This window comes from Salarias fasciatus, chromosome 17 (genome assembly GCF_902148845.1).
Source record: "Salarias fasciatus chromosome 17, fSalaFa1.1, whole genome shotgun sequence".
Taxonomy (NCBI): Eukaryota; Metazoa; Chordata; class Actinopteri; order Blenniiformes; family Blenniidae; genus Salarias; species Salarias fasciatus.
Genome location: NC_043761.1, coordinates 16,971,390 through 16,989,453, shown reverse-complemented (window position 1 = coordinate 16,989,453; position 18,064 = coordinate 16,971,390). Strand labels below are relative to the sequence as shown.

Sequence of the window (18,064 nt, the reverse complement as noted above, 5' to 3'; positions counted from 1 at the left end):
GTCCACCTCTGAGACCTCAGGCTCTGCTTCCTCCATGGAAGATGTGGCGACGGGATTGAGGAGGTCCTTGAAGTATTCCTTCCACCGTCCAACAATATCCCCAGTTGAGGTCAGCAGCTCCACCTCCACTGTAAACAGCGTTGGCGGAGACCTGCTTTCCCCTCCTGAGGCACTGGACGGTTTGCCAGAATTTCTTCGAGGCCGACCGATAGTCTTCCTCCATGGCCTCCTGAACTCCTCCCAGACTCGAGTTTTTGCCTCCACAACCACTCGGGCTGCAGTTCGCTTGGCCTGCCGGTACCCGTCAGCTGCTTCTGGAGTCCCGTGAGCCAACAAGGCTCGACAGGACTCCTTCTTCAGCTTGATGGCAGCCCTCACCTCCGGCGTCCACCACCGGGTTCGGGGGTTGCCACCACGACAGGCACCGGAGACCTTACGACCACAGCTCCGGGCAGCTGCTTCGACAATGGAGGTGGAGAACATGGTCCACTGGGACTCCATGTCCCCAGCCTCCCTCGGGACGTGAGAGAAGCTCTCTCGGAGGTGGGAGTTGGGATGGGATGGGATGGGAGTTGAGCTGGGATCACGTGGGCACTCAAACTCCCCCACCACTTTAAGGTGGCAGGTCGGGGGGGAGGTGGCAGGTCGGGGAGGAGCACTGTCTATCTGTCTATCTATCAAAGCCCCCTGTCCTGGTCCAGGACATGGGGGTTTGAGGACCAGGACAGGGGGAGGACAAAAGAGACACATGAAGACAATTAGAGATATAAAGACCAACAAAAAGTGGACATGAGGACAGGCCGGACGGGTGAGGACAAAATCCAACAGCAAGAGACAAACAGATGGAAGACGTAGACCGGACTGAGACACAGGAAAGAAAGGGGGACGCAGGTTCAATTCCTCTCATTAGATCAAGCTCAGGATGAAGCACAGAAAAAGGAAATAATGAGGAGTTTAATGCTACAGGACACAGGAAACAGGAAACAGGAAATGGTAAAAGATAGGACTTAAGGTAAAAAGACGGGGGGGGGGGGGGGGGGGGGGTGCTGGAGAACCATACCAGATTCAATAAGAACAGGCTACTTGGCTAATACATAAAAAGTCAAAGTATACTCAGCCAATACTCAACTTTAGATGAAAATAAACTGTAATGAAAGTATAATAACGTTTTAAAACCTCCGGTCTTGTGTTTGTGCGTGTTGATTTCATTCATACATTTTCACTCATGGTGGTTTCTCTGTCTTAAATCGTGCTTTCTGCTCTCTGCTGCTTCAGCTCAGCTCTCAGGAGAACAGTGGTTTAACTCCACCTGGTCTTTCACTGCTGTGTCATTAACCCACATCTTGCATCGTTAACTAGTGATGTTCTCCAGTTCTGCAGCAGTTTATCACCCACCGATAAAATACGCTCTGCTGCTGGATTTTCACTGGAGAGTCAGAGACGTTTTAATGATCCCAAGACGTTCGATGCAGCTGAGTGGATAAAGGACAGAATTAATATAATGAGTGAATTTCACATCACATTTAACACACTTTCAATCAATCAGTTTTGGTCATTTTAACCAAAAGACAAAAAGACACTATTATCCACTTTGGTCTTCATAGCAACCAATGAACTCATCACTGATCGCCAAGTGTTGGACCGGGAGGGTCTCGTCCCTGGTCCTTCGGGTTGAAGTTGTTTGGTTTCACTGATTTTAAATCCATTAATGATAATAAAATCTGTCAATTCACCAAAAACCAGACATTTGAAATCCAACTACACTCTTAAAAAACAATTCATTTTTTCATAAACAATTAAAGGTGTTTACAGTTTAAATATCTTTTTTTATTTTAACCGAATCCTGTGGAAAAACTTCAATAAAACAATGTTTTCTGTTTGTTTGTGCAAAACGGAATAAATCAGCTTTAAATCCTTTACAAATGGCTCAGCCTAGAAGAATTACTTAAAATCTCTCCATATTTCTTTTAGTTTTAATTGAAAAAGTAACAGGTAAAAATTTAAACATAACTTAGGATTTTCTCTCTCTCAAAATATTTTTCTTTGTGCAAGTCTTCCATTTAAAATTCCCACAATCAGAATAACAGTTGAACTGAAATTTCCTTTAATTAAAACGAAAACAATTTTAGAAGTAAATTAATTCCAAAAATTGAAAAAAATTAAAACATTCTGAATAAACAAAAACAGAAAAAAAAGTTTCTACATCATGGATGAAATGTAAAACTGCAGTTCTTCTACTCAACAGTTGAAAAATGTTTTGTTGATGATCAGTAACAGTCTCAAAACCTGCACCGAAAGAGGCAGGCGTGCAATTACAGGCCCTGTCCAAACACTGTAAGCTGAAAATCTGAGTTTGTTCATTAAAACGTTCCATAAATCACAGAAAAAAATTAATGAGTTTATTCTGAATTTAACAAGTTCCACAAAATATGGATTCAATATTTTGGTTAAAATTTTATAGACTTCATCAAATAAATATTATTAATAAAAACACACATTCAATTCGATTTTAGGAATTTCAGCTGTTTGTTTTGGAGCTGAAAGTACACTCAGTGTGTTCATTGGGACTTTTTTTTCTCTGTACATCTGAATAAAGCCTAATTCCGCTGTAAAATGATTTGATACTTTATTCTGATCGTTCTGCGCATGCTCCAACGTGATGACACCATTTTCCAAGATGGCGGCCCGCGGTTCGACTCAGGTACTGACAGAGACGATTCATTTCATGGCAGTTTTGGAAGAACTGGATACAATAAAATGAGCGGATCGACCGGCGCTTAACAACGACGACATTTCCAAAGCTGCAGCGTCAAAGAAAGAAAGAAAGACGAGATAAACGCTGTTTTCTTCCGGAAGACGTCATTACGTCACGGCCGCTCTGTCCAATCAGAACGCTTCACAGACCCCGGAGTGAGAGAGAAATTAACCCTTTGTTTTTTCCCATGTAAACACTAAGATCATGAATATTATTCTGAATTGCTTGATTTAGAATAAACCAATTCCGAATTAAGAACACCATGAAACCACACTCTTGTCTTACCTGGAGTGCTTTTATCTTGTAAATATTTTTTAGTTTAGGAAGGTCCCGGGAAGTTGAAATAATTGTTTGAATCACAATTAACTCATGAACGGCTGTACAATTGGCTCACAGAAAAGAAATAGACGATAAGTGTTCTTACCGTCGTTGGGACATTCTGGGTTTCTCTCCCCTGTGCAGTCTACCTGAGTTAGGATTACATTCTTCACTTGAAGCTTGATTATAAATAATGTGAATGATTGCAATTATATAAAAAAAAAATCATCGTGACAGCAGTAAAAACAATTCATGAAACTAAGATTTCAGTGACTGGTGTTCCTGCAGGTATTCCCTGATGGAGCGGCTCATGCTAATGCTAATGCTAACATCTCTGTCGATGTGGCGACAGCTGGAGTGAATCCAGGCTTCAGAGCTCTGGAGCCACGAGGTGGAGCAGCATGGTACATGTTCTGGAAGGCGTTTGCTAATCGGGTGTTCAGAAGGTTTCCATTTGAAAAAAAAAAAAAGAGCAAAAAAAAACAAAAACCCAAGAAATAAGATCCTGAAGCAGGGACTCAATCACAGGTCGTTTAAAAAATAATTTATACTGAAGCACTTGAAGCCAACTGTAAACAGAGAGAACAGGTAACAGAGGAGACAGACAGGAAGTGCACACAGACCCAAAAGCTTTCATCCAGATAAAGTTAAAGCACAGAAACATGGCAGCGTGTGGCGCTCCTCCTCCAGCCGATGGCTCAGGGCTCCTCGTCTTCCTCGTCCCTGGCTGGGGGGCCGGTAGTGGTGGAAAGGTTTGTAGTCGTGACTTTGGGAGCCCGTCCTGAGGTTCAGACTCTGGCGGCGCCGGCCAACAGGAAACAGTCTTGGCCTGCCGGCGCAATGAACGGGGACGTTTGCCATCGGCGCCGTGGGACACGGGCGTCTGTAAAGCCACTGCGGGGGGGGGGGGCAGCCGTCACAGCGGAGCACCCACAGGCTCTGCTACACCATGGTGTTGCTCTCCCCCGCCTTATCCACGTACTGAAAGACAAGACACACTGTGTGAGGGCGGTGGCCGGGGGTGGGGGGTGGGGGGTGGGGTCGGACGGGGGGACAGAATTGGACGGAAAGGATGAGATGTGACGTCATGATGGCTGCAAACCGGCTTTCTACAGATTAGCAACAGGACAGCATGCACAGTGACGGGGACAGCAGTGAGCCGTCCACCCGTCTGTTGGACGGCTGATTTTCGCAAGACGGCCTGAAAATTCGGTGACGGCAAGCCCAAAGCCGATCTACACATCTGGACTGAGATGTCTCCCATTCTCACTGTCTGAGGCTGCGATGCGTCAAGCCATAAGTAAAATGAATCCCGTCTCTCTTTGTCATTTTGTAACGAGCAATATGATTGGTGGAGAGATACCATGTGGTACCCACCCATCTAGGATGGCCTCTGATTGGCTCATTTTCTCTGACATTTGATCCAACGGGAGGTTTAAATAACAGAAAAGAAACAAATATATAAAAGAAAAACAAAGGTGAGGTTGGGAAAAGTGTGAGGACAGGTGGAGAGTGTCAGTGATCCTGTCCGTCTGTGGCTGAGTGTCAGTTCCTGTCGACCAGCATGTTTTAAACGGACTGCCTGATGGAATTGTGACGACCTGAGAGTCTCTGGACTGCCGGTTCTCCTGATGCCGTCAAACTTTGTCCCCGTTTGGTGACCGGACTGTTAACGTCCCCGAGGTGTGAGCCTCTGAAGTCCCATCATTCCATGAGGTCGGAGCATGACGTGACCGGAGTGTGTGTCGACGGTGTGTTAGTGATGTTAGCATGCAAAAGGGAAAAATGGGGAAAATCGGCAGTGACTGACCACGACTGCTGATTGTCCTCAGAGCCTTACGAAGGCTTCGTAAGAAAAAAACAAAATAAAACACAATGGAGACACACAGAGAGACATTCACCTCAAAACACCACTGCCCACCAACAGCATGTGTGTTAGCCAGTGAGCTAACAGCACTGACGCCGCCACAGCATGGAGCAGCATGCCAGTTAGCCACTGAGCTAACAGAACAAATGCCGCTACAGCATGAACCAGCATGTCTTTAAACCACTCAGCTAACGGAACTAACATTGCTACAGCATGAACCAGCATGTCTGTTAGCCACTGAGCTCACTGTGCTAGCGCAGATATGCTATGGACCAGCATGTCTGTTAGCCACTCAGCTAACGGAACTAACGTGAACTACAGCATGAACCTACACGTCTGTTAGCCACTGAGCTAACAGAACTAATGCAACTATGCTATGGACCAGCATGTCTGATAGGCGCTGAGGTCATGGCGCTAACAAAGCTACGCAAAGGACTAGCATGTTTGTCAGCCACTCAGCTAATGGTGCTAGCGCAGCTGCTCTTTGGACCACCATGTCTATTAGCCACAGAGATAACGGCACTAATGAGCTATGCTTTCGTCCAGCATGTCTATTAGTGACTGAGCTAACACCGCTAACGCAGCTACAGCATGGACCAGCATGCTGTTAGCCATTGAGCTAACAGCACTAACGCAGCTACGCTATGAACCAGCCTGTCTGTTAGCCACTGAGCTAACGCTGCCACAGCATGGTGCCGGACGCTCCGGACTGGACTCGGACCCCGGTGTGTGGTCCACATGCTGCTGTCAGGGTGTTTCCAGCAGGGTGATCAATGAGGCATGCTGCAGGAACCCAGCAGAGCTTCATACTCACGGCGCTGATGAAGGGCAGGTTGAGGATGGAGCCCAGCACTGGTATTCTCCTGATGAAGCCCACCACCACCGGGAAGAAGCCCCTGAAGCACAGACCGGAGAAACACCGGAACCGTTACCGCTGGACCAGCACAGTGTGGTGAACGTTCTCCAGGTGGACGCCTCTGCACGGCGTTCCTGTGGAGGCGTACCTGAACAGCAGGAAGAAGCCGTAGATCTCCAGCACCACGCCGACGATGGGCCAGCCAATCAGAACCACCAGCACGCCCCCCAGGAAGAAGCTGGTGGCCTTCATCTTGTGCTTCTGGAAGAAGAAGCGGAAGGTCCGCTCCAGTCCGATGACGAAGGACAGTCCGGCCACAAACAGGATCTGCAGGAGAACCGGGAGCGGCGGAGACCGGGTCAGTGGCAGTGGGATCTCAGGCATTCCAGAGGACATCTGGAGCAGCTGCAGGACTCACGTTCCCGATGGCCAGCAGGGCCTTGTCGAAGAACAGGATCATCCCGAAGAAGAGGAAGAACACGCCGAAGCCCGTCAGCCCCATTCCGATCTCTGCAGGGAGGAAACACAACCGCAGCGTCAGCTGAGGGTGGAGGTCAGAGGAGGTCAGAGGGGGGTGGAGGTCAGAAGACAGAAGTGATGTGTTGCAGCAGTGGTTAAACCATAAAGGAGCAATAAACCAAACTAAAATGGTAGAACTACTGCATCGTCTGCATACGTGGAGAACATTCCTGATGAAGGGTTGGGATCAATCAAGAGGTTTTCAACTATTTAGACTGTGAGCCAAAACACAGCACTACCTAATATTAGGAACGCATCAGAGTGGCTTGTGTCAGTGTGGGGAAGCTGAAACCGTTATCCGTGTATTATTTTCTTGTGTGTGTTACAGTGTGGCTTTATATAAAGAACTATCACTTTTTGGAATAACAGTCTTTTCTTTTAAATCGTTATTTTCTGCTTGATAGACAATGCTGTGATTAAGTTTTTGCGAGCCACCAACCTCGACTCCAGAATCTAAAGTATGAACTGATGTTTACTACTTAACCTGAAGGGGCAGCATTGCGCTAAACAAGCATACAGCCTGCCGGAAATCATTAGAAGAAGAAGAAGAAGAAGAAGAAGAAGAAGAAGAAGAAGAAGACAGCACTACCTAGTGGCCTGCAGGCAAACTGCAGTGTTGTTTTGGAGGGCTCTAAGGGGAACACACAACTGTCTGACACTGGACTCACACTGAGAGCTGCTAGACTGGGATTGGTACTGGTACTAGACATATAAATGTCCCCAAGGGTGATCAGTACCTGTGCACATAAAAAGGGGCGGCGTCTGCAGAATCTGACCAATCACAAACACGGAGAAATCCCAAAGAGCAATGCAGCTGAGGAGCAGATCTCCAGGACTAAAGCAGCAGGAACCAGGAAGGAGAGCTGGCAGAGAATAACCACTGTGAGAGATTATGCACTATGAATTCAGATACTCTAAACAGAGAGTATCTGATCGATCAATATAACTTCATTTTAGCAGAAACGTGTCAGACGTAGATCATGTTGCTGTATCGGTATGAGCTGAGTGAAATCTGATCACGACTGGAAACTCTTCATTGATCCGAAGGCAGGGTTTCCTGGGCTGCTCTGCCACAGCAGCCCCGCGTCGCCCCGCTCCCAGCCTCTGAGGGCCAGTGTGGAGAAGAAGCAGTTTGTTGTGGTCCGGATGGCTGACAGCTGCAGCTAGCCCTGCTAGCTCCCCATGCTAGCTGCTGCTAGCAGCGGCGGCGCCGCTAAAACCGACACTTACTCTGTGAATCCGTGAGAGAAATCATCGTGGAGGTGGAGGAGCAGGCGGGCAGAGAGCGGGAGAAGCCGGGCGGACGGTGCGGTCCTCTCGGTCAGGAGACAGATGTCTCTGCAGAAACAGCCACGTCTCTCCGGGACACACACCGCTCTGCTTCCGGGACATGGCCGTGCTGCGTTCAAGGCTTACAACTGTTTTCAATTGTCACGAGGACACATAAACCCCTCGCTTGGCTGCTGAACGGGGCCCATCGCATCCCGAGTAACCACCATGCGGCGTGTTTTTCCATAAAAAAAAGGACAAACTGCGACTTGTTAAAGATGCCCATGCAGACATGTAAAGGATGTCTTTCCTAAGTGTTTGGTTCTTGAACGCATCACAGGGGATATGGGTTAAGGTTTCCTGAGTTTGTGCTGTCAGGCAGAGTGATGTCACGCTGTCAGAGCCCGATCACAACTGGAGTTCAAAGGTTTTCAGGCTCATTCTCAATCGCACCCCGCCCCCTATCAGGCAGCGCTCAGGGTTCTCTACCCCTCTGTCAGACAGCGTTCAGGGCTCCACTTCCCTTTATGAGCGGGCGCTCAGGGTTACTACCCCCTCCTGTCAGACAGCGCTCAGGGCACTCTGCGTCCTCTGTGTCATAGTAACAGTGAGTGGACTCGGAGCAGCAGGAAACTGAATAACTGATGGTTCGTGATCGACTTTCTTCTTTCTTCGCTTCTAGAACTATTGTTTCTGCTGAACTTGACCAGATTTACTTCCGGGTTTGAGTCAGAGGCAGTTTTCTGAGCTTGGAGGGAAACTTTGTGCTTAAAGCTGAATGAAACTCGTGCTGTGAAGCTAACAGGATGCTAACAGTGCTAATCAATAACCTGCAGACACTGTTAGCTTCTTTATGGTTTATTGTAGTGCATTTTAAATGTTTTAAGGACGATCTTCCGTCCCGTTTAAACACTTTCTGTAACTTTTGCATTCCTCACAGCTTTTATGAAGTTGGGATTATTGATTAATGCTGATTTACTGATTAGTTTCATTATTAATACGGTAAACTGTGAAAGCACAGCTTTGTCACACCTTTCTAAATTTACACTTTCATGTTTTGATTTACGGGAAAAAATCATCTTTTGCCTGATGAAACCATTTCTCTTTAAAATAATATGAATGTTATCAGTTCTAAACATCTAAATGTGAAACCAGTGAAACAGTACAAATGGTGAATTTCACAGTAAAGTCCTAACAGTGAAATACTTTATGATTTATACTTAATTAATAAACATATAAATGATCCAGTCTCAGACTGAAGCTTCAACATTTATTTCAGCCGATAGTGCTCAGTCTATTCAGAATAAATCAATACAGTCGTTTACAATGATTGATTCCGACCTGGAGCTGAGAGAACCCGGCCAATCGTGGGAGATGTGATGAAGCAGAAGTAATCAGATTACATTCACCTCTCTCACAGGAAGCAGCGGCTCGCTCTGAGGGAATCAGACATGGACGGTGGGACCAGTGGTGAGTGCCGCGGCTCTGACCGTTAGCTTAGCAGGACGAAGCAGGGCGGCGGCAGCATCATGCGGGGCGGCTGCTCCGCCGTGTGCTCTGTGTGCAGACGTGCAGGCGGAGCTGGACTCGGTGGAGGCGGAGCTGGAGCTGGTGGAGTTGCAGATCTCCGAGCTCCTGAAGAAGCAGGGCGAGCTGAGTTCTCGAAGGAACGTTCTGCTGCGGCGGCTGGAGGAGGCCTGCGACGCCGCGCAGCCTTCGTCCTCATCCTCATCATCCTCATCTGTAAAGTCATCCACCTCTGAATCCGCCTTGAGCAAAGAGGACCTGAAACGCTATGACTCCACAGGTACCAAACGCCTCCACAACCCCGACCGTCCGGAGCGGAGGAAACCCTGGAGCCGGTCCAGGGCTGCGTGGAAGCGGAGCTCTCTGTGGTCAGAGCTGTTGGTTCACACTCCGTCTCTCCTGAATGTCCTCCAGACTTCCCCTGGTCTGCCGACGTGGAGCAGCACCTGAAGGACTCCTTCCACATCCAGAAGTTCCGGCCCCTGCAGCTCCGAGCCATCAACCTGACGCTGGCGGGCCGGGATGTCTTCCTGGTCATGCCCACGGGGCGGGGCAAGAGCCTGTGCTACCAGCTGCCCGCGGTCTGCTCTAAAGGTACAGGTCAGAGGTCAGGGCCGGGGCCGTCCCTGTCCCTCCCTGCGCTCACAGCCGTCTGTCCTGCGTCCCTCGCTCAGGGTTCACGCTGGTCGTCACCCCGCTGGTGTCCCTGATGGAGGATCAGATCATGAGCCTGAAGTCGATGGACGTGCCGGCCGTGTTCCTGAACGCGTCCAGCAGCAGGGTAACGGCTCCGATCCGGCCCTGCTGGAGGTCCGGGTCCGGGTCCTCCTGACGCTCGCTGTGTTTCTGCCGCCAGGCGGACGCTAAAACCATCATGGCCGGGATGACGGATCAGCAGTCCCCCTTCAAGCTGCTCTACGTGACTCCGGAGAAGATCGCCAAGAGCAAGCTGCTGATGTCCCGTCTGGAGAAGGCCTACCAGGCCGGCCTGCTGGCCCGCATCGCCGTGGACGAGGTGCACTGCTGCAGCCAGTGGGGCCACGACTTCAGGCCAGGTCAGCAGGCCCTCCAGGCCGGGGCCGGCCTCTGGAGGGGGCCCTGAGGGGTCGTAGAGGGGCTGCTGGTTCTGTACACCTGTTCACCTGATGCAGTGCAGCAGTGTGTGTGTGTGTGTGTGTGTGTCTGCGTGTGTGTGTCTGTGTGTGTGTGTGTGTGTGCAGACTACAAGCTGCTGGGCATCCTGAAGAGGCAGTTCCCCTCGGCCCCCCTGCTCGGCCTCACCGCCACGGCAACCAGCAGCGTCCTGCAGGACTGCCAGAAGATCCTGTGTGTGCCTCAGCCAATCACCATCACCGCCTCCTTCAACCGCACCAACCTGTACTACCAGGTAACCGCGGCAACCACACACACACCTCAGATGCGCTCGGGGACTCATTAGGTTTTCGGCTGCTGGCTCTTGAAGCCGCTGAGCGCCGGTCTGACACGTCTGGCTCCATCAGGGTCTGACGTGAAGCTGGTTGTGGTGAACCTGGTCTCTGGAGATCAGGAACCTCCCGTCTCGTCCCTCACAGCCACGTCTGTCCCCTCAGGTTCGACAGAAAGACCCCGACAGCGACGCCTCCATGGCGGACCTCAGCTCTCTGATCCGGACTCGGTACCAGGACCAGTCAGGTAGCGTCTCCGTGAAGCGGCGGTCTGTCGGTGCGGCGCCGTGTCCGACCTGTGGCTTCGTCCCGCAGGCATCGTCTACGTCTTCTCCCAGAAGGACGCGGAGACGGTGTCTTCCGAACTCCAGAAGAGGAACATCGTGGCGTACCCCTACCACGCCAACATGAGCCCCGAGGACAAATCCCGGGTGCACCGCCGGTGGACCGCCAACAAGATCCAGGTGGGTCTGGTTCAGAGACTCCTGAGATCGGACCGACCGACAGGACCCTCGGATCCTCTGGGTGGAGCAGGAGGAGTTTTGGTTCAAACACACCCGATCAACTACAGGCAGAGTTCAGTCGATGATGGGGTTCTTACAGAAATGACATCGACAGCGTTTGCGTTCTCTGCTCCTGCAGGTGGTGGTCGCCACCGTGGCCTTCGGCATGGGCATCGACAAGCCGGACGTCCGGTTTGTGATCCACCACTCCATCAGCAAGTCCATCGAGAACTACTACCAGGAGAGTGGGCGAGCAGGTACTGGCGCTGAGCAGGAGTGTGATCTGGATGATCAGGATCGGACGGATCAGTCTCCAGTGACAGTTTCCTCCTTGTCCTCCGGCGCTGGCGTGACGGTGACGGTGTTCCCGGTGTCTGACGGAGTCTCTCGCTTGTCCCGGTGTCCTCAGGCCGGGACGACCGTCCGGCCGACTGCATCGTCTACTTCGGCTTCGCCGACATCTTCCGGATCAGCACCATGGTGGTGATGGAGAACGTGGGCCAGCAGAAGCTGCTGCAGATGGTGGAGTACTGCCAGAATGTGGACAGGTAACGCTCGGCCGCGGCGCCCCCCGGGGCCCCTGGAGGGAACCGCAGTCCGAGTCACGTCTGCCCTGTGAAGGTGCCGGCGGTCCCTCATGGCGGTCCACTTCGACGAGGTGTGGGACGACCGGGACTGCGGCGGGATGTGCGACACCTGCCGACACGCCGAAGGTGCGCCGGGTTCTGCCGGAGGTCGGTGGGCCGTGCCGCGCCGGTCTGAGTCGGCCATGATGTCTTTCCAGAGTCCTCCAGCCTGGACATCAGCAGACACGCCCGGCAGCTGATCCGGATCCTGGAGCTGGCGGCGTCCTCGGAGGAGAAGCTGACCCCGCTGAAGCTGGTGGAGGCCTGGATGGGGAGGGGCCCCGCCAAGCACAGGAAGATGACAGAGACCACCACGCTGTCCCGGGTCCAGGCCGAAGCCGTGGTCGTCCGCCTGCTGCTGGACGGATACCTCAAGTCAGTCTGACCGTCCCTGAACACCTCGGCACGGATTTCACTCCAGCTTTACATCCAGATGCACTCCTGAAGGGCAGGTGGAGCGATCAAAACCACCAAAACCACCGTAAACTACCAAAAACAACCAAAACAACCAAAACCACCGTAAACTACCAACAGCACTGTAAACTACCAAAACCACCAAACCACTGTAAACTACTAAAAACTACCAACACCACTGAAAACTACCAAAAACTACTCAAACCACTGTAAACTACCAAAACCACTAAAAACTACCAAAACCACTGTATATTCCCAAAACCATCAACACCACTGAAAACTACCAAAACCACTGTAAACTGCTATAAACCACTTTAACCGCCATAAAACCACCAAGATAACTAAAAACCTGGAAGAACTGCCCCCCCCTCCAAACAGAAAAACCCACCAAGAACAACTGTCCCCTCTGAGAAACAGAGGTCTGTGTGTTGGTTAACAGTCATGATGCCTGCTACTAGTCACCTCAGTAGTTAATCTGAACTAGTTATCTCGTGTGTGTGTGTGTGTGTGTGTGTGTGTGTGTGTGTGTGTGTGTGTGTGTGTGTGTGTGTGTGTGTGTGTGTGTGTGTGTGTGTGTGTGTGTGTGTGTGGTGTGTGTGTGTGTGTGTGTGTGTGTGTGTGTGTGTGTGTGTGTGTGTGTGTGTGTGTGTGTGTGTGTGCAGAGAGGACTTCAGCTTCACTCCCTACACCACACACTTCTACCTGAAGCTGGGACGGAAAGCTGCTCTGCTGAAGAACCCTGATCACACCGTCAGCATGAAGATGAAGACCAGCTCCGCTCAGGCGAGTCCTGCTGCTCCTCCTCCTCCTCCTCCTCCTCCTCCCCCTCCCCCTCCTCTTCCTCCTCCTCCTCCTCCTCCTCCTCCTCCTGAATGAACCCTAGTCTGATCGTTCAGTGTTCAGTAATAACCTCCAGTCTCAGATTTTAAAGCTCCTCCTCTTCCTCATCCTCATCAGCCTCTCTTCTTCTCTACTTACCTTTTATTAATTATCATTTTGAAATGTATAGATTAAGGTGAAGTTTTTTCTCCACTGTTGAAAAACAAAACTGTGTGTGTGTGTGCGTGTGCGTGTGCGTGTGCGTTCTTGTATTTCTATCCTTGTCGGGGCCAAATGTCCCCACAAGGATAGCAAAACGTGGAACGACGTGCCTTGTGGGGACCTTTTTCCGGTCCTAAGTAGGAGAAACAGTGTTTTCTTGACCATGTTGTTGTTACTGAAAAAAGTAAAAGTGCAAAAACATTTCTTTAGGGTTAGGCTTTGTTGTGGTGTGGGTTAGGGTTAGGGTAAGGGTCAGGGTTAGGGGCTAGACATGAATGGGAGTCAATGGAAGGTCCCCACAAGGATAGAAATACGAGACTGTGTGTGTGTGTGTGTGTGTGTGTGTGTGTGTGTGTGTGTGTGTGTGTGTGTGTGTGTGTGTGTGTGTGTGTGTGTGTGTGTGTGTGTGTGTGTGTGTGGTGTGTGTGTGTGTGTGTGTGTGTGTGTGTGTGTGTGTGTGTGTGTGGTGTGTGTGTGTGTGTGTGTGTGTGTGTGTGTGTGTGTGTGTGCTCGTGCTCCGTCCTCCCAGTGACTGTGTTGAACTCTCTCTAACTCTGTGTCTCTGAACTCTTCTGTGCTGACGAACCCTGGAGGTAAGTGAGGACCTGACGGAGAGCAGGAGGTGGGGTCAGGAGTTTCCCAGAGATCTGATCCGGATCTCCCAGAGATCTGATCCGGATCTCCCAGAGATCAGGATCCTCTGATCCGGATCGCCCTGAGGTGCTGGGATGATTCCAGCAGTAGAAATCCGTCTTAATGAAGGACAGCTTGATTCTTGACTGATCAGACTCTGAGCTGCAGGAAGGGAAGTGGACTTACGGGATCGAACCCGGTGCCCTCCCAGGAGGTCAGGTCTCCCCCTCCACCCTGCTCAACCCCCCCTTGTAAAGATTGTTGTTAATGACCTGCAGGGCAAAGCCAAAGAGGGGCGGAGGTCAGTGGAAGGTGCCGGAGACGCCCCCAGGTCCAAGAAAGCGAAGGCAGCCGTGCAGTAGCCCCCCCGCCCCCACCCCCCCACAGCCCGGCCGCAAAGTACAGTCCTTCATTCTCCTCTCACTCTGCTCTACACCTTCATCTGGGCGTCACGCTGCACTCCATCCTCCAGCTAACAGGCTAACAGGCTAACGGCATGGGGACGCTCAGCACTTCATCTGGAGTTTGTTTCAGCTTGCAGCTCCTCCTACTGGGGGGGGTTCGGGGGGGGGGTTAAAAAGAAGATATACTGTGAAAGGAGCTAGCTTTCTGCTGTCCACAGCATGCTAACAGTCGCTAACATCTCATCTGACTAACTGGCTTCAGGAGCTCAGTGTTCTGGGGGTGCTGTCGGGCGGTTGGGGGGGTTGGGGGTTTTGGGGGGGGGCTCCTCACTGACGGGGTTTTTGATGTTGCAGGAGGAGCAGGAGGAGGAGGAGGTCGGGGTGAGGAGCAGCTGTACTCCTCCACCCAAACAGAAAGTGCTGAAGGAGCAGAGGAACCGGAGCAGGAGGCGGGAGCAGCAGGGGGGGGCGCCAGAGGGGGGGGTGGAGAACCTGCAGCACCTGGTCCAGGTGGAGATCAACACCTGTGTCTCAAACGGATCGTCCAAACGGAAGGCCGACACCCCTCAGAGGTCCAGGAGGAGGCGCTGCCCTGCAGGAGGAGGACCCCCCCACCCCGACCCCCCCGCCGTGTCCAGCTCCCCCTCCCAGCTGTCCGTCCTCTCGGACACGGCGGCCGAGGAGCTCTGCCACCTCAGGAACTATTACAGCCGGCAGCTGCGGAGGATCAACTACGTTTCCCATGAGCACCTGGGGCCCCCCCCTGAGCCGGGGGTGCTGGCCTGCATCAGGGAGCCTCTGAGGAGCCTGCGGCTGCCCCGCGGGGGGGGGCTGGTTCAGACGGCCCGTAGCCTGTGGACCCGGGTGAGCAGCAGGAGGAAGCTGCCGCACCGCTGACGCCCCCCTGCAACCCCCCCCCCCACACACACACACACACACACACACACACCACACACTATAACACCCCCTACTGCTGAGCCCCCCACTGACTGCCCCATGTAACCCCCCACTGTGACCCCCCGCCATTGAAACCCCTGCATCATGTTTGTATATTCGTTTGTGTTTTTGTTTTTTACTGCAGCAGCAGACTCGCTGTGAGCCTGGTGTCAAATTACAATAAAAGCTGTAAAAGCTGCTTCAGTGTTTGTTCCATGCAGATGTTCTCTTCAGGATCCAGCCAGAACTTTAAGACCGGCTCACCTGGACCAGTGAGTCCAGGACGGAGCTCTTCAGGCTCGTGTGTTAAAACTGAAAACACTCAGAGGAACCGACACACCAGGGAGAACATGCAAACCACACTGAGCTTCAGGGGTGGACTGCAACCCAGAACCCCCCGTCTCTCTGCACCGTGCAGCCGGACCAGGACCGGACCGGCTCTGGTGTGCTGGAGTCAGGATCACTGGGAGACTTGTGTTGGCCTGCAGCGCCCCCTGCTGGCGGGTCTGTGTGTACAGCCTCTCCGTGGACTCCCAGGGTTCTGGAGCCGAACAGCTGCAGGAGCGTTTAGTCATCAGCTGTATTTAATCGTTTCTGCTCACTGATCAGTTCCAGTTCAGCTGCTCAGCTGGGCTGAAGGTGAGGACCCCCCCCCCCCCCCGAGTGCAGCATGCTGCTCCTCCACCAGATGGAGCTCTTTCTCCACTTCCTGGAGGAGCTCGCTCTGTATTCACCAGGTGTCCATGCATCTGCTGTTCCTCTGCTGGGTGCTCGGTGCTTCAGTGTTTCTGGGAGTACACAGCCTCAGACAGTCGCTCTGGGTGTCTTAAAGCCTCCGTCCAGCTCCGGGCGTTCAAAGACTCCTCCAGGAGCGATGCTGAGCATGGAGGCACCGCTGGGTGGAGGGGACACCTGGCCGTCCTCAGGCCCCCAGAGCTGACAGGTGGAGGGGACACCTGGCCGTCCTCAGGCCCCCAGAGCTGACAGGTGGAGGGGACACCTGGCCGTCCTCAGGCCCCCAGAGCTGACAGGTGGAGGGGACACCTGGCCGTCCTCAGGCCCCCAGAGCTGACAGGTGGAGGGGACACCTGGCCGTCCTCAGGCCCCCAGAGCTGACAGGTGGAGGGGACACCTGGCCGTCCTCAGGGTTTGAGACATGCAGCAGGTTCACAGGGTGGAGGACAGATGTTTGATCAAATGTCTTCATCGTTTTAATCATTTTTTTGTGAGCTGGTCGACTGTATAAGTAAAAGAATTCATTCATTTCAATGAGAGTTTTTCTCTCACAACCAGAAGTACACACACTGTCTCGATGATCCTACTGACATGAAAAGTCAGTAATCACCCCCGGAGGTTCCTCCGATGCTCTCAGTTAATTAATAAAGACATTTCAAATCGGCCAGTTGTTGCTCGAAAAATAATCTCGTGTTCAGTCCCTCCATCCTCCACTGAGCCCTGGTGTTTACTGTGACAGCTGATCTCTGATCTGCTGTCTGGGAGCTGCACTTCGTCTCCATGGCAACACACACACACACACACACACACACACACACACACACACACACACACACACCTGCCGTCATATCCATGATAACACATCATACCCACCTGCTACTGTATTGTGACTTTTCTACCATTGCGCCCCCCCCCCCCCCCCCCGGCTGTGAGAGTCCAGGAAGCTGTTTTACAGCTTTATCAGGAACCACCTTTATGTTTGAACACTGTTTAAGTTAAAGAGTGTTGATGGCCTTTTTCCAACACTAGGAGTTCTTTTATTTATTTGACGGTGGTGTGTGTTGACAGTGTCAGTAATTAAAATGATAATTCACTCATCCATATTCATTGTGTCACTTTCCTAATCAGAAGTTGTATTTGGCTAAATTATGCTAATGCTACCTGGGTGTTGTGAATAGTTCATTAGTGTCAAGCTGAAGTTGTACCTGTCAGTCATTCTGTGTGAGATGGTGCTGTGCTGCTCTGGTTGACGGGCTCAAGGCTCTGTAATGACTGGCCAGGCTGCTATTGGAAACATTAAAAATATATCTAAACATTTTTGGGAGTTTTGAAGTCTAATCAAGCCCTCAGCTGAAGATCACCTTCTTTTCTCCCTGAACAAACAAAGAAACAAACAAACAAACGAGCAAACAAACAAACGAGCAAACGAACGAACGAACGAACGAACGAACGAACGAACGAACGAACGAACGAACGAACGAACGAACGAACGAACGAACGAACGAACGAACGAACAAACAAACAAACAAACAAACAAACAAACAAACAAACAGAACATATTAAAAACTGCCAGACAGTGTCTGCAGCTGATGTGGAATAGTAACTCTACCAGTGCAGAGCTCCTGAAAGAAACCTGAAAAAATACTGAAAAGAACTCAACAGGCCCCCAAAAGATCCCCGAAAAAGCCCTGAAAGACCAGTGGAAGAACCCTGCAAGATCCCTGAAAGACTCCTGAAAGAACCCTGAAAGACTCCTGAAAGAACCCTGAAAGACTCCTGAAAGACCCCTGAGAGACCAGTGAAAGATCCCTGAAAGACCCTGTAGGTGAAAGACCCTGAGGCCTCTTCATCTTATCTATGACTGGATCTATTACCAAGAACTATTCTCAACATTCAGGTATTTATGATCTGTAACTACTGAGGTGCTTCCAAACATTCTACAAATGGAGAATTCTTCCCCTTTCAGCTGCTGGAGTGAAGGTTTGGTCCTCTGCCCTCCCTGATCTGTACCATCATGCTTCATGCTTCATCAGCAGCAGATGTTGTGTTTGTCTCGGGTGTTTGGGGAACATTTCTCTGGACGTGGAGCCGCCGGCCCCGGAGAGGTGGCTGCAGCCATGAGGCTGTGAGTTCCGTGTCCACCAAAGTGTTTTGGGGTTGTTGGATTGTGTATTTGATGAGTTTGACAAGGGGAAGCAAAAATACCATCCAATTCCATTGTGTCCGTCCCGAAAACC

The 18,064-nt window shown here is 51.3% G+C and overlaps 2 protein-coding genes across 4 annotated transcripts; one reads left to right on the top strand and one right to left on the bottom strand.

Annotated features, from left to right (window-relative positions):
• Positions 1-3,602: 3,602 nt before the first annotated feature.
• golt1ba (golgi transport 1Ba) lies at positions 3,603-7,790 on the bottom strand. 2 transcript variants are annotated; one of them, XM_030113673.1, is made up of 6 exons: positions 7,546-7,754; positions 7,053-7,178; positions 6,215-6,306; positions 5,945-6,123; positions 5,755-5,836; positions 3,603-4,054 (listed from the first exon to the last, which is right to left on the bottom strand). In XM_030113673.1, exons 1-6 carry the CDS (start codon positions 7,568-7,570, stop codon positions 4,016-4,018), a joined length of 543 nt encoding a protein of 180 aa, XP_029969533.1. In that variant the 5' UTR covers positions 7,571-7,754; the 3' UTR covers positions 3,603-4,015. The 2 variants fall into 2 exon arrangements, with proteins under 2 accessions (XP_029969533.1, XP_029969534.1); XM_030113674.1 differs by lacking the exon at positions 7,053-7,178 and having other exon boundaries at positions 7,546-7,790.
• Positions 7,116-14,652, top strand: recql (RecQ helicase-like). 2 transcript variants are annotated; one of them, XM_030113672.1, is made up of 16 exons: positions 7,116-7,197; positions 9,005-9,054; positions 9,152-9,391; positions 9,526-9,705; positions 9,786-9,892; positions 9,968-10,166; positions 10,332-10,498; positions 10,701-10,782; positions 10,851-10,999; positions 11,178-11,295; positions 11,448-11,586; positions 11,660-11,751; positions 11,823-12,039; positions 12,741-12,861; positions 14,031-14,151; positions 14,511-14,652. In XM_030113672.1, exons 2-15 carry the CDS (start codon positions 9,036-9,038, stop codon positions 14,112-14,114), a joined length of 1,914 nt encoding a protein of 637 aa, XP_029969532.1. In that variant the 5' UTR covers positions 7,116-7,197; positions 9,005-9,035; the 3' UTR covers positions 14,115-14,151; positions 14,511-14,652. The 2 variants fall into 2 exon arrangements, with proteins under 2 accessions (XP_029969532.1, XP_029969531.1); XM_030113671.1 differs by lacking the exon at positions 7,116-7,197 and adding an exon at positions 8,011-8,231.
• The last annotated feature ends 3,412 nt before the right edge of the window (positions 14,653-18,064 follow it).